This window comes from Cetorhinus maximus, chromosome 2 (genome assembly GCF_964194155.1).
Source record: "Cetorhinus maximus chromosome 2, sCetMax3.hap1.1, whole genome shotgun sequence".
In the NCBI taxonomy this organism is placed as follows: Eukaryota; Metazoa; Chordata; class Chondrichthyes; order Lamniformes; family Cetorhinidae; genus Cetorhinus; species Cetorhinus maximus.
Genome location: NC_135880.1, coordinates 64,243,237 through 64,259,800, shown reverse-complemented (window position 1 = coordinate 64,259,800; position 16,564 = coordinate 64,243,237). Strand labels below are relative to the sequence as shown.

Below are 16,564 nucleotides of genomic sequence, written 5' to 3'. Positions count from 1 at the left end.
AAAGAATTCAGCCCTTTTTCTCAGTAATTAGTTATGTTCTGATTGAATAAGATAAATAGTTAGGGAACGGGGAAATAATATAAAACAAAAACAGAATTACCTGGAAAAACTCAGCAGGTCTGGCAGCATCGGCGGAGAAGAAAAGAGTTGACGTTTCGAGTCCTCATGACCCTTCAGCAGAACTGAGTAAAGTTAGGAGAGGGGTGAAATATAAGCTGGTTTAAGGTGGTGGGGGTGGGGGGTGGTGGGGGGAGGGAAGTTGGGGGGGGTGGTTGTAGGGACAAGCAAGCAGTGATAGGAGCAGATAATCAAAAGATGTCACAGACAAAAGGAACAAAGAGGTGTTGAAGGTGGTGATATTATCTAAGAAAATGTGCTAATTAAGAATGGATGGCAGGACACTCAAGGTACAGCTCTAGTGGGGGTGAGGTGGAAAGTCTGACAGGGTATTACAGTTATAGATTTAAAAATAATGGAAATAGGTGGGAAAAGAAAAATCTATATAAATTATTGGAAAAAACAAAAGGGAGGGGGAAGAAACGGAAAGGGAGTGGGGATGGGGGAGGGAGTTTAAGATCTAAAGTTGTTGAATTCAATATTTAGCCCGGAAGGCTGTAAAGTGCCTAGTCGGAAGAATATAACTGGCTGGCTGCTATAATTTAAAAGAATTCACTTCATTTAAGGGAACGATTTTCATTTCACCATTACTGGGAGCATAGATTCCACATCCATATGTCACTTTATTTCTGGAATGTATTTTATGCAAGTTGAGCATTTAGAATTTTTGGCTTTTGACTTTATACTTGGCTTCAGATGAAACATAGAAATTCAAGCTGTCAAAAGCCAAGGCTGTGCATTATCAATAACAAACGTGTCAATGTCTTGGTATAAGTTCCTCTGCCTGACATTTTAGTGAATGCATAACCCAATGGTTATTTTTATAACCATGACTAGAAATTGATGGAATTGACCACAGATCACTTACCAAAATAACTGCAAAATACTGCGGATGCTGGACATCTGAAATAAAAACAAAAAGTGCGGGAAAAACTCAGCATCTGACAGCATCTGTGGAGAGAAAGACAGAGTTAACGGTTCGAGTCCGTATGACTCTTCTTCAGTACTAGAGAGAAGTAAAAATACGGTGAAATATATGCTGTTTAAGGTGGGTGGGACAGATGAAGCTGGCTAGAAGGCCAGTGATAGGTGGAGGCAAAGGAGAGATTGTTTATCTTATTCATGTTGATCTTTGCAGAGTGCTTACCCCTGTCCTGCTATTACCACATTCTGCTTTCTGACCTTAATGCCACCATCAGCACCTCCTTTAGCCAGTACCACTACCATTAACACCCCTTTGTTCTTTTGTTCATGACATCTTTATCAATCCCTCCTTTGCCTCCACCTATCGCTGGCCTTCTATCCAGCTTCACCTGCTCCATCCTTAAACAGTATAAATTTCATCACATTTTCCCTTCTCTTTAGTTCTGAAGAAGAGTCATGTGGATTGCAAACGTTAACTCTATCTTTCTCTCCACAGATGCTGTCAGACCTGCTGAGTTTTTCCAGCACTTTTTGTTTTTGTACCAATATAACTGGTTGCATTGACCGCTCCTAGGACAGGAAAAAAGTCACTAAATATAATCTGTTATAAGTTAAGGGAAATAGGGAGCATCCTGTTATTACACCTGGGTGTACTGGATTTCTTGAAGGTAGTGCATGGATGGAACTGAGTGTCAATAATAGAAGCTAGCTAATTTTCCAAACACTCCAAACCTTCGTCTCAGCTCATCTGCTGCTGAAACCCTCATTCGTGCTTCAGTTACCTCTAGAGTTGACTATTCCAATGCACTCCTAGTTGATCTCCCAAATTCTACCCTCCATAATCTTGAGGTATTCCAAAACTCTGCTGTCAGTGTCTTAACTCGTAACAAGTCCTTTTCCCAATCACCCCTGTCCTTGCTGACCTACATTAACATCTGGTACGGCAACATCTCGACTTTAAAACTCTCCTTCTTGTTTTCAAAGCACTCCATGGCCTTGCCATCCCCTGCCTCTGTGATTTCCATTAGCCCCTATGTTTCATAACCCTGCAAGATATCTGCACTCCTCTAATTCTGGCCTCTTATACATTCCCAATTATAATCACTCCACCATTTGTGACCGTGCCTTCAGTTGCCCAGGCCCAAATTCTGTAATTCCCTCCCTACAGCTCTCCACCCCCTTTAAGACACTCTTAAAACCTCGCTCTTTGACTGAGCTTTTGGTCTTCTAAATTGATATCTCTTTATGTGACATGGTGTCATACTTTGTTTTATAATGCTCCTGTGAAGGCCTTTAGGACATTTCATTACATTAAAGGCCCTACATAAATATAAGATGTTGGCATTGTTGTACACTTAAATCATTGGGCAGAAAATTCTCCTTTATGGGCATGCAAACCTCACCACATACTTTTCTCAAATCGTCTTGTCCAGGTGATCCAAAATGTTTCATGATCAATTACAGGAAATTTTTCCCAATCTTCACAAGGAGAAAAAAAAATGCTCCTCTATTTGGTTTAATAAATCTGCCATAAAAACCTGGGTCTCTTTTAGGTTTTAGGAAGTAATAATTTAGACAGCGACCAAATGGTTCTGCTTTAAGCACAATCAGTGATTCAGTGAAAATTGCAAAAGAATTATGCTACTTTTAATCAAGTTTCTGCTCAACAGGTGTTTTAATCAGATTGTCTTGTACACCGTCTTGTGAGCAATCTGATATTAACCAACTGAAAATGACTTTAAAGAACAATACAGAACCATTTACTAGATAATTGGTGTACAGTGGGCAATTTCTTAGTATCTTCTTTTAAAAAATTGTTAAAAGCTTTTAAAATGCGCTTAATGCTGTTCTTGCACCTAAAAAAGAAGCTTGCTTTTAAGAGACTCCTCGAAAGCTCACAAATGAACATAATTAACAGAAACTCGCAATGCTGAGTCATTCAATACCTGTTTTGACCTGTTTTGTTTTGTTAGCATGGCCAGTTTCTCTCCTAATGGTTTTTAAATTAGCATCAAAGGTTTCAGAATTTTGATTTGGACTGGACATAATTTGCACTTAAAACCTTTCAATCTTTTGTGCTCCTTTGGCCAATTTCAGGACAAAAACAGTGCAACTAAATGGAACTCCAGGTTAGCATGTGAACTAATAATAGTGGCCCAATAAGCCTATTAAAATGCAGGAGTCTTGAGTATTTTCACTGCTTAGAACTATGAAATAGATTTCTGTGCAGTAAATTCACTGTTTTAATTATACAAATTGCTTGAAATCTTTTGGAAATAAAAATGTGCGACTCTTTGTGCCACAAATATCTAACAAATAGATCTCATTATCCTTTAACTTCTTGCCAGGACTTCAAAAGGTTAAATAATAGTTGTCTTGATTCAGCTGCTGAAAGGATGAAATATGGCCTGAGCAAGGGGAAATGGCATGATGATGAAACCATGGGCAGGATTTTCCAGTCGTCGTGTGACCGTGGCGGGTGGGCCCGGGAGCGGCCGCTAAACGGTCCGCCCAATCGGATCAAGCGTGCGCCCACCCGCGGGATGTAAAATCCTGCCCCATGTTTATTTATTCCTTAACTTACATCAGGTATTAAGTTGTCTCGGCAACTCTCTTCTGAGTTCAGTTTTAGAAAATGCTTCAGAACAAATAAACAATGGGCATACAATGTGAATCATGGATCACATCTGTTGATAATTGTCTTATGTAAATCATTTAATACATTTTTGCAGGGCTTTGAAAGCTGGTGGAGAGATTACAATTGAAATCCCTACCAAAGCTTGTGAAGGGCAGGACAATAATATTAAAGCTCTGGAGCATGTTCAACTGGAGGCAACCATTGAATATACTCGGAGAGGAGACCTTCACATCACTCTCACATCTCCTGCAGGTAAGTCAGCTCTGCACTCTGCACAGGATATGCACTACTGAAACTTATATTAAGAACTAGTGTAGCGGTTCAATATTTTTCTCTGTATCTGGTTGTGAACTGAGTGTTCTCAACTGACATCTCTCATTTACATTTATTTCAAAATGTTGATTAGTGGGAATGGATTTGATGTAAGTGTGGGATCTCTTCTGGAGAATCAGTGCTCACCGACAGTTGAGTATTGTATCTCTCACCATTTGTTATTCCACATTTTATTAACATGTTGATGCAGTGTTCAATTCCAGTGTGTTTTCATTTGCTGGAATTTGAGTGTTAGCATTATGAACATACTTTACATTGTACAGTAATATTGTTTATTGCTCACACACAGCTTGATTTTTGCCAGGTTGATAGGGGCTAATTTTCACTAGTAAATTGGTTCAGTTGATAAGCCCGCTTTCCTTTCCACTGACTTCAGTGAATTTGGTAACCAGGCAGGAAGCAAAACAAGCCGCTGATCGCTTACTGCCCATTCCAAAAGTGAAAATCCGTCCCTTGTTGCGAACCAAGATATAATTTTAGTTGAAAACATTGAAGATAGTCAGCCGGTCATTTTGAAAATTAGACCCTTCTTCACAACTGGAAAATGTTATGGGTGAACGGCATTTAAAAACTAAAATAACAAGGGAAAGGAGGAACAAGTTGAAGTTATTTAGCCAACCTGGTTCACCTTGTCATTTAAGTCCCTTTTTGGGGTTCTGACAGACCATTTTCATTTCCCTCTTGTCTTGGTAATTGCTGTCGGATCCAATTCTACTTTGAATGCTTCAACTAAGTGCAAGTTCATTGCACTGGGTGGCAGGCAATGTCATATGTTAACAATGCTCATGTTTAAGTACTTTCTGCTTAAATTGTGTTTATTACAAGAATTCATTAGTGCATACATAATTAAGTCCACTACATCACTCACTTTCTGAATTCACCTTCTCCCTTCTTCTAATATTCCTGGAAAAGTTTCCAATTTGGCAAGCCAAAATAACCAACTGACACAGTTCTTTTGTCTGAAAATCCTATTTTCCCTAAGCCCAATTGGTTATAAATGAAGCAATTCATTAAATACACACCATTACCTCACATGGTTTTGCAGGAAATGAAGATAACGACCTGATTTTGCATTCAGCAGCGAAAGGATGGCACTCACTGCTGACCTCAAGAAAAGTTGCCCATAAAGGTTTATTGGGCCCTTGAGCATTGATTTTCCCTATTGCAATGTGACTATGAATATGGCACCATGGATAGTAGATTGGTGGTGTCCAGCAGCAGTACATCTTCAAGTAGGCTGATGAACCAGTCAAATTGAAGAATTCTCATAGTCAGCAGACCAGGAAGTAAAAATAATGGATTATAATTCACTTTTTAATCATTTTACAGAAAGTGAAATCAAGATTGGGGCATATACATAAAAGCAAGGTAGAAACTGAAACATCGGGCAGAATTTTTAGGTCAGCATGCAGGCATGTGCCCGACCCGATAGGACGTGAAATTGCGTGGGATGACGTCGGGTGAGCGTCCCGACATCATCCTGCGCTCGCACGATATTTCAGCCAGCAGGCGCGTGCAAAAGTCAGAAATGCGCCCGCCGACAATTAAGAGGCCCATTAAGGTCATTAAAGTTGTAATTGTCTCCGATTTTTCATGGCCCATCATGGCGGACGGGTGAATCAGCCAGGCAGACTTTGCATTTTTCATGAAACTTCATCCCAGGGCGGGATGAGGTTTCTGTTATGAAATTTTTAAAATTAAAATCTGTGGACAACTTTTTTATCATGTATATGTTTAGGTGACTGACTGTGATGTTTGGACATTTTTTTCCTGATTTCAAAAACTTTGTTTATCGATTTTAAAGTCTTCAGCTCCCTGAGGCAGCTCTCTGCTTTCAGGGAGCTTTCATTCAGGGCTCGCCCACACCTGCGCTTACGTCAGCACCCGCCCTCCTGCCGCCCCCACCCCAGCAATGCTGAGCATTTCAGCACGAGCTTCACGCTGGCTGGCTGTTAATTGTTCTGTTTCCAATTCCCTGTTGACAGTTATTGTAGAATGGACATTCACCAGCCTTTCAGGCAGTGCATTCCAGGTCATTACAACTCACTGATTAACAAAGGTTTCCTCATCTGTTACTGTTTTGTGGCTCTTTTTGTATCCAGGATAACACCTGGCCCCATGACTCACACACCTTGGCTTTTGTCATCGGTCTCTTCTGTGAGACAGAATCAAAGGCCTTCAGAAAGTCCATGTAGACCACATTTATTGCATTGCCCTTCTCTACTCTTTCTGCTACTTCTTAAAAAATTCAATCGGATTGGTTAAAAATGACCTTGCTTTTAGAAAGCCAAGATGACTTTTTTATTACATTCTTCACCTTTAGATTGGCTGTCATCTAATCTTTCTGCAAAGATTCTAGTATACTTTCTACCACTGGCATGAATCTAACTGGTCTATAATCTCTTGAGTATTTTAATCTTCTTTCTTGAAGATAGGAATTACATTCACTGTCGTCCAGTCCTCTTGCACCATTGTCTTTTTGGCTGAATGTTACTTGCAGCCTGTGTGTACTTTTCTTTTGTCCTTTTCATTAGCTTTTCTGCAGATTTGTACTTTTCTGTGTACCTTTCTGAGCTGTCTCACTTGCAGCCTGTGTCTATTTTCCTTTGTTCTTTCCAGCAGTTTTTTTTGCAGATTCGAACCTTTCTGTGTTCTTGGGTTCCCAGTGTCTTCTCTGCACCTTTTTCAGTGTTCAAAAATCTATTTTTTTCTTCACTTCTGCACACCATATTTCATATATGAGGACAGCTGTGCTTCTTCAGTGTGTACTCAGTGAGAGCCTTTATTCAACTGACCTAAGATTTCTGCCCCCAAAGGCAGAATGTCTCATGGCAGAGTCACATGACTATGACAAGCCAGTTAGTCAGTACAGCATTGCATTTCCAAAACCCAAACATTCCCTTTTACATATAAAAAAAAGATACAAATAACAAGGTTCCTAATGAGCCTAATAGCCTGCCCACCTGGGAGTGGTGGAGGGACGGACCTTGTGGGCAGGTGGCCTTGCTGAGCCCTGAATCCACATTGATCAAAATGGCTTTGCTGGGGGATTGGGTCGGGAAACCAGCACACTGGCCACTCTAGTAATTTTCGCAACCTGCCCACCTCCGTTCCCACTCGGCAAGGCCTGAAAACTGAGCCTAGTGAGTCTGTAAAACCACTTTGTTTGTTTTATTGAATACAGGAACCAACACTGTGCTCTTGGCAGAGCGTGAAAGAGATTCCTCACCCAATGGTTTTAAGAACTGGGCCTTTATGTCAGTGCATACCTGGGGAGAGGATCCAGTGGGCACGTGGCTTCTGAGCATTACTGATGTGGTAAGTAGGGTCATTTGCTGCTGTGATTAGTTTCTTTTAGAACACTGAACAGCTCCATATATTTTGATAATAGCCTTGTGAAGTCAGAGGGAATAGAGGTGAGGAAGTATTCAAAAAAGCACAAGCACTTGACCCATCATTGAAGATACATCATTAGGTCACTATTGTTTTGCTTGTGTAATCAATAAGGGATAGGCAATATAAGATCATTTTAGATCTTTTATGTATTGATACTTTAAATGATAAATGCATTGGAAATTTCCCAGTAATCAACAGCAAATTATTTTTGATAACCCTATAGGAATGGTGTTCCAGAGGGGTATAGTATCCTCCTGTAAATACTCTATGGAATGGCATGAAAACCTAAAATTAAATATATCACACTAAATAACCGATATCAATGGGGCAATCCAAAATTTCACCATTTCACAATCTGAAAAAGGAACCTTGCTCCGGGAGTGCATATTGGAAACAATTTGGAACACCCTACACATGATTTTTTGAATGGTCAGAGAATCAGTGGCACCTGAATTTTCAGCATGTACTTCCAGCATGTGAGGTTCCCAACTAGGGCAGCAAAATCAGAAAATTACACTTTAAAGGGCAAACGTGTAACCCTACCATAAGTGATAATGTAATGTCTATAAAATTGTCTTGTTTCATTAACAAAAGTTGTGACATTATCTCAAATATGTTCCCTTGCACCAAACTTGCCCTATTTATTTATTTATTGAATAGTTTTTGTGAGCAACACTGGCGAGGCCAACATTTATTGTCCACCCCTAATAGACCTTGATCAATTCTCTTGGGGTTCTCGCAGCTCTTTGTTTGAAGTTACAGCAAATGAGTGAAAGAACACCCATGGAAATCATCCCCAATAAAATGAGTGCACTATACTTTATTTACAATGTCAAATGGGAGCTGAATCAGTTATTCATAAAATAACATATTATCGAAACCCCATTTTCTTTGTCATTCTTGTTTATTTAACATTTTACGAGTGCAATGTTCCATAAACAAATTGTCAGCAACATGCCTTCGACCCTTTGTCTGTGGCTCTGTTGCCCTGCCCTTCAGTTGATTTCAATTAGTTTAAACAGAAGACATGGGAGCAACCTGGTAATAGCTCAGATAATTTTCCCTCCTCTCTGTGGGGAGGTGCCAGTCCTGTGCAGGATATTTCCAACAAATGCCTGGCTGAGACTGAGTGAAACAGTTCAGTCAGGCCCATTGTCGTAAACTCTACCGTCAATTTGCTGAGTGCTACTTTGCAATGGTTGAAGATGTTCTTGTGACTAGGACAAGTGTTCCAAGGTTTTCAAACATCTTGCTGAGAAGGAACAGTAACAGCTTGTACTTATATTGTGTCTTTAACATAGTAAAATGTGTCATGGTTTACAGAAGGGTAATCAGAAGGACACTAATCCCAAGGATAAAAAATGAGCTTTGTTGCATTGTGTGTATGTTTTATGGTTAAGTATGTCTTGTAAATTTCTGCAAGGGTGGGGAGGGAGGAGGGTGGGGGTATGACTAGGAAACAGCAATCAATTTCAAGCGAAATTTCACATCGCTTATTTAAATATGATACTGATCTGAACTACGACAGGAAACAAACTTGTTTGATTGAACAGGACCTTTATCCTTCAAACTACAGGGCTATCAATGATATCCTGATATTGAGATATAGAATTTTACATTTCATGAATTGATGGATGTGAGAGTTTTTTTATTAGCACATTTAAAATGAAATTTTTCTTTAAACAAAATCTCCATATTTATCTCCCAAGTCTGGAAGAATAGAAAACAAAGGAGAAATCATCGACTGGAAACTGATTTTACACGGTACCTCCATCAAACCCGAGCACATGCAGAAGCCTAGGGTGTACACTCCTTACAATGCTGTTCAGAATGACAGAAGAGGTGTGGAAACAATGGAAGAATTTATTGAGGTAAATAGCTTTTACTGAGAATGAGAGCAGCATTTTAATGACGTGCTTTTTAACCATATTGAAATAAACACAATTGCAGGGCACGTTTTGTGTAAGATAACTTCTGACACGTAAATGTGATATATCAAAATCATGACAGCTGCAACTATGCTGAAATGTTATGAATAAAGAATGTGTGGGTGGGAGCTGAGACAACTGAGATAGCTCTTTCAAACAGCCAGGACAAGCATGATGTACTGAATGGCCTCCCTCTGTGCTGTAAAATTCCATGTTTCTATGAAATATTTTAGTATCGCTGTAGATCACTGAGCACTCAAACTACCAGCATTTCTGAGGGGCAGTTTGTTTGCTTTTCTAACTATACATAGCAATATCCCTCTCTTCTCTTAGGTGGTCCCTTGGGATCAAGGGTGACTTGCTTCCACTCCAATTTGATGGGTTCTGAAATGGCTGATAAGACCAATGTGCAATCTGCAGGCTCTGCCACATGTGAGGCATGTGGTGCTTGAAGGGTTGGGTAGACAGTTGTTTGGAGGTTTGTGCGCTCCCTCCAGCCCCTCAATGTTGCTGCTGCATGTTCCCAATTAAGTCTCTTAATGCGTTTGGTGCCTTCCTAAATGAGCCTTCTCCATTTTGGTCTCCGATGAGTCAGTGGGTCAGTTTAACCACTTCAGGGATGCTTTGAGGAAATCTATAAAGCATTTCCACCTGGGAGTGTCCTGCTGCAACTGAGTTCTGAGTAGAGAAATTTCTCCAGGAGTCTGATGTCAGCATACAAATGCTCACTAAGGGTGGCAAGGTGCCACGCCGCTACCCAAGCTGTTCCAGTATAGCTGAAATACTGGCATCTAACTGGCTATTATGTGGAAAATTCCCCAGTTATGTCCTGTACACAAAAAGCAGGACAAATCCAACCCACCCAATTACTGCCCCACCAGTCTACTCTCAATCATCAGTAAAGTGATGAAAGAGTTCATCAACAGTGCTATCAAGTGGCACTTTCTTAGCAATAACCTGCTCACTGACACTCATTTTAGGTTCTGCCAGGGCCACTTAGCTCCTGACCTCATTACAGCCTGGGTTCAAACATGGACAAAAGAGCTGAACTCCCAAGATGAGGTGAGAGTGACTGGCCTTGATATCAAGGCCGCATTTGACAGAGTATGGCATCAAGGAGCCCTAGCAAAACTGGAGTCAATGGGAATCAGGGGGAAAACTCTCCGCTGGTTGGAGTCATACCTAGCACAAAGGAAGGTGGTTGTGGTTGTTGGAGGTCAATCATTCTAGGACATCACAGCAGGAGTTCCTCAGGGTAGTGTCCTCAGCCCAACTATCTTCAGCTGCTTCATCAATGTCCTTCCCTCCATTATAAGGTGAGAAGCGGGGATGTTAGCTGAGGATTGCACAATGTTCAGCACCATTCACGACTCCTCAGGTACTGAAGCAGTCTATGTCCATATGCAGCAAGACCTGGACAATGTCCAGGCTTGGGCTGACAGGTGACAAATAACATTCATGCCACACAAGTGCCCAGCAATGACCACCTCCAACAAGAGAGAATCCAACCATCGCTCCTTGACATTCAATGGCATTACCATCTCAGAATCTCCCACTGTCAACATTCTGGGGGTTACCATTGATCAGAAACTGAACTGGACTAGCCATATAAATAAATACTATGGCTACAAAAGCAGGTCAGAGGCTAGGAATTTTGCAACAAGTAACTCACCTCCTGACTCCCCAAAGCCTGTCCACCATCTACAAGGCCCAAGTCAGGAGTGTGATGGAATATTCCCTACTTGCCTGGATGAGTGCAGCTCCCACAACACTCAAGAAGCTTGACAATATCCAGGACAAAGCAGCCCACTTGATTGGCACCACATCCACAAACATTCACCCCCTCCAGCACCGACACACAATAGCAGCAGTGTGTACCATCTACAAGATACACTGCAGAAATTCACCAAGGCTCCTTCGACAGCACCTTCCAAACTCTCAAATACTACCATCCAGGAGGACAAGGGCAGCGGATAAATGGGAACCCCACCACCTGGTAGTTCTCACCACCCTGACTTGGAAATATATCACCGTTCCTTCACTGTTGCTGGGTCAAGATCCTGGAACCCCCCTTCCTAACAGCACTGTGGGTGTAGCTACACCACATGGACTGCAGCAGTTCAAGAAGGCAGCTCACCACCGCCTTCTCAAGGGCAATTAGAGTTGGGCAACAAATGCTGGCCTAGCCAGTGATGCCCACATCCGGTAAATGAATTAAAAAAAGGCACTGTTGAGGCAACTGAGCTCCTGAACTATGATGGCAGTACAGCGTTCAAGTCTGTCACTGTTGGAGTTGGCCATGACGGTCCTGACATTCCCGGTCCTAAACTTCATTTTGCCGAGTGGAAGTGGTCTGTTTGTGATACTTTTTAATGTAGTAGCGTGCATGTTCCCAATTAAGTCTCTTAATGCGTTTGGTGCCTTCCTAAATGAGCCTTCTCCATTTTGGTCTCCGAAATGGTAACTAACTCTGGATGAAAATAAAAGGGACATTTCGCCTTGGGAGTGCCGTTGTGGGGGGGGCTGCTGGTGAGACCATGGGAGAGGGTGGTGGGGCAGGTGAGACCGTGAGAGAGGAGGTGTGGGGCAGGCAAGACCATGGGAGCGGGGATGTGGGGTAGGTGAGATTGTTGGAACGGGGATGCGGGGTAGGTGAGATCGTGGGAGCGGGGATGCGGGGTAGGTGAGATTGTGGGAGCGGGGATGTGGGGTAGTTGAGATTGTGGGAGCAGGGATGCGGGGTAGGTGAGATTGTGGGAGCGGGGAAGTGGGGTAGCTGAGATTGTGGGAGCAGGGATGTGGGGTAGGTGAGAACGTGAGAGGGGGGGTGTGAGGCAGGCAAGACTGTGGAAGCAGGGATGTGGAGTAGGTGAGATCGTGGGAGCAGGGATGTGGGGACAGTGTGAGTGTGGAGGTTGGGGAGCAAGGAGGGAAGGGAGAAGAATGGGGCGAGTTGGAGTAGGAATCATCGGACTGCACAGGTACAAAGCCTGGAGAGAGGGAAGATAACTGGGTCAACACGCATCCAGTTATGGCCTGGTATGGGATAGAAGCATAATTATGGGACAGTCCTGAAAAATCCACATGCGCTACCAACACGCTCTCAGCGAGCAGAGACTTAGTTCAAAGACAAGGTGGTCCTCAGATGAATGGAGGCCAGGTTCTACTGCAAGCCATTAATATGGTCTATGAATGATCATATGCATATGTCACCTGTGGCCTGGAATAAGCTGAAGCTAAAAAACCAGTTGAACCAGTAACCAGGCCCAGGTTCAGCAGGAGTGTGCAGAGTGGAATGGGAGTTACCATTGAGATTCTAATATTACATTAAATCTAACCATTTTTAACAATCAGTGTTAAGATCATAATGATACAATGAAGTCCTAGCTATCTAAGAATTTAAAACATGCTGGCCAGAAGAACCTATGCCACACAAATTACTGAAATTGTAAACTAATAAAGCACAGACAAATAGGCACCAGTATTAAAACTTTCCGCATGCCATGTGCCTGAACATTTGTGTATTCTCTAGAGCCATAGGATGGAATCTTCTGCTCTCACTGCTGGTGAGCTTGGAAGCAGGAAGAGCATGTAATTAGGAGCAATGGTGGCGTACCGGAACCTCACTGCCTGCCTCTGCCAGAATTAAATTATGGTCGGGAAGGCCCATGGTCAACATTCCCAATGAGCCATCCAGTGAGGCCCTTAAGTGGCCAATTCATGACCACTTAAGGGCCTCATCCCACCACTGCTGGTATTAACCCAGTGGTGGGTGGGCCTATCGACAGGCGGCATGCACAGCAACTAAAATGGTGAGGCCAGCTTGTCACCTCCGGGTGGGGGTGAAGTCTTTTGATCAAAGGCACTCAGTGCCAGGGGGCTCCCCACCCATCACCCTCCACCCCATCACTTACCTGTGACCTGGGTCGCTCCATGATTCTGGTGTCTGACCTTCCAGCCGCAGCCACAGCCTCCTCAGTATTGCTGTTGAGGACAGGAGCTGCCAGCCTCTGATTGGCTGGCAGATCTTGATAGATGAGAATTCTGCCCCGGGGTCTTGATTTCAGGCGAAGGCTTGTCACTGGCCTTGCCACTTGCTGATTGGCTTGTGGTTTGGCGGGCCTTCCTGAAAAGAAGCAGTAGAGGTCTCTTGCCAGCTCTCCAGCCAGCAGGCAAGATCCCCGATGCATCAACAAGATTCCACCCAAAGTCTCAAAGCTATGGCAATGCACGTGGTGTAAGTGCACCTTATGATTAATCATTTGACCCTGATGCCTTCACTAAGAATTAACGATTGTTGCCCATCCAGTCAGGATCTTGTACAATGCATAATCATATAGTAATTTATAACTACAATATTGTGATTGAATACAATAGATTTACAATAGATTTTTATTATAATCCTTCAGGATTATTTTATGAATTTTCTTTAGTTTGTGATACAACTCCACCTGGAGTTCATATCAATAAATTTCATATGTAAAGCCCATGATATATAAAATTATTTCTTGCATGAATAGTAGCTAGTTTAGCTCAATTAGAAGTTCTACCTCTGAATTGAATGTGCTTAAGTTCCAGACCAGGACTACAAGATATTACTTAGGTTGGCACTCTTGTGCAATATGAAGGGGTGCTAAATGGAGGGTCTACTCACCAGTTCAGGAGATGTTAAAGATCCCATAAAACTATTTGAAGAATATATTCATGCAAGTTTATTTTGGTGTATTAAACAAATGTTTCTGTCTACTGTTACACAAATTAATTAAAGGAAACTTGATGAATTATTTTACATTGACCATTTTGCTGTTGCAGGATGACATTTTCAGGAATGTTGAGCCTACAAATCCATACACAAAGGCAAACACTAGCAAAGAAGATGTGAACATGGAAGACATGGAAGAAAAAGTAGCTTTGCATCCTGCTCAAAAAATATTTGACCAAAAACCTCAAGATAATAGTGCTCTGCACTTATTCCATAACAGTAGACCCCATGAGGATATGAAAGTACCTATTCAGAATTTCTATCAAGCCACAGGAAAATTAAACAAACAGTCCAAGTTGGAAGACTTGGAGGACAGCGAATACAGGGAATACAGTGACCAGCTTTATGACACCAAACCTTATAAGCATAGAGATGATCGATTGCTTCAAGCTTTATTAGAGATGTTGGCAGAGAGCCAATAATTGTTAGGATGTGGGCAAGTTTTGTGTTAACTGGAGTATTTAGTTGTTTTGTCTTGGTATCTCTGTGATTCTGTGTAAAGAAGTAAATGAATTTGACAAGAAACAACCTTGACAAAGCATTTTAACTATATTTTCATTATTTATTTATAGTTGGTCTATAATTTTCACAATATCCATCAAGTACCATGTGATTATGTATAGTAGACTTTGCTTCATAATTCTAACCTGCAGGCTGTGGACCTGAACACAAATACAAAGACCGCATACAGAGATTTGAAGTATGATACCAGTAAAATATAATCTAGCAGAATCCAACCTATCATTGAGATATCATCAGTTAATTGTTTATAAACAAATCATTAATATTTTACAGTATCATAGATTTTTTGTTAATGAAGGATTTATTTTGCTAATGAATGGACAGATAATTTAGCACTAGTTTCACAAAATTGCAATGATTAGTTGTTTGATGATGTGGAAAGCTTGACAATCGAACACAATCTTACACAAAATATTTTATCACAAAAGCAAGTTTAATTTGCCACAGCCATGATTTTTGTTGTTTACAACATGGATCTATGGCTATTTGGTTGGCAAGTCAAAGTCCCAGAGTAATTTGTTGTTCTCATCTACTATTGCTATTGGATTGCATTTATATTCAGCTATTCACTCAACAAAAAGTGATGATCATGAAGTAATCAATCTCAATGTAGGCAAAATCCTCCCATTCACTGAACCCAGAGGCTAAATTGAAGAAAAATTCACAGCTCGACTGACCCTTATCATTCCATCTGATTTAGGCCACAAACTACATTTGGGAGTGTGTGGAAACTAAGGAATAATTCACCAAAGAAACAAAATGGAGCCAGCAGTCTTATTCACTTTTAAAAATAAAAATGGTGTGTGTGCAATATTACAGCGCGTCGATAATTAAGAAGTGACTTTTTTAATATTCATAAATAATTCTGTAACTCAGAAGTAATGGAGTTATTATTTGAGTTTCAAGTCATTTGCACATTAGATAAAAATCATTTTTACCTGTCAATGTGTGGATTTCTATTTATATAACAAGTGTTCTGATTATTAAAGCTAAAATTTATTAGGGAATGGGTAGCTTAATAAATTGGCACATTATCCTTACACTTTTTGAACTTGGGGTCAAATTCAACCCAAATCGATGGGATAAGAGTTTTCTTTCTCCTCTTTTCCCTTCAAAGGTCCTACACAAAATGAATTGGTCAACCCCACTTATTGAGTTTGAGCAACTAGCATCAATTTCCATATCATGTCACGGTAACTGAAATTATCCAAGCAATCTAACCTAAAGCAGTCAAAAGATGCAATGGCAATTGAAATGCTTTACTACAGCAGTAGGTGGCGAGGGATGTTTGGAGTTGAGGTTCAGTCATTCTGGACCAAAGCACAAAGAGCTAGACTCTATTTCCACTGCTACACTACTTGGTCTGCGAATGTTTGATACTGACCCTGGACACCAAAAGTGGAAAAGTGTTTCAAATTTCAGCACCAAGGACCATTACGTTAATGAGCACATAATTCTGTTTATATTGTTTTATTAAGTATCTTGAATGCCACATTTGGCCAGTTTATGAGATAGGAGATGAAATAATCAAACCACTGATTGAGGAGTGATTTCATTCGTTTTCTAGAAGAAGATTTTTAACAAGGTTAACTTCAATAAGAAATAAAGAAAAGAAAACCCAACCAAACCACTCGAATATTATTGCACCTATCAGTCTTTATCAGTCCAGGAATCTCCCTGTTTTTAATCTTTGCTGGATTTCTAGGAGTTTATTATTAGATTCAGGAGTTTTCCTCTCAGTGATCAAAGTCCCTTTTTCCATTATGAAATTAAAGCAGCATATTGCATAAGACATGCAACATGCTTAATACTTTAGCAAGCTGAGAAAGAAAGTGGCGGAATGTTCTGGCTGGTGCTTACAGTTATTTGAAATAGTTATGACATAAAATGTTGAATGAAAATTCCAAGTGCAACAGTTAATTTAATTAAAAGGGCAGCAGGTGA

At 41.0% G+C, this 16,564-nt stretch overlaps 1 protein-coding gene across 1 annotated transcript in view; it reads left to right on the top strand.

Annotated features, from left to right (window-relative positions):
* pcsk1 (proprotein convertase subtilisin/kexin type 1) overlaps positions 1-15,433 on the top strand; it is a 131,883-nt gene extending 116,450 nt beyond the window's left edge. The window contains exons 11-14 of the mRNA XM_078565524.1: positions 3,774-3,931; positions 7,197-7,330; positions 9,118-9,279; positions 14,149-15,433. Coding sequence (XP_078421650.1) covers positions 3,774-3,931; positions 7,197-7,330; positions 9,118-9,279; positions 14,149-14,520 — 826 coding nt within the window. The 3' untranslated portion in view covers positions 14,521-15,433. The remainder of the gene's footprint in view (positions 1-3,773; positions 3,932-7,196; positions 7,331-9,117; positions 9,280-14,148) is intronic.
* Positions 15,434-16,564: the final 1,131 nt, after the last annotated feature.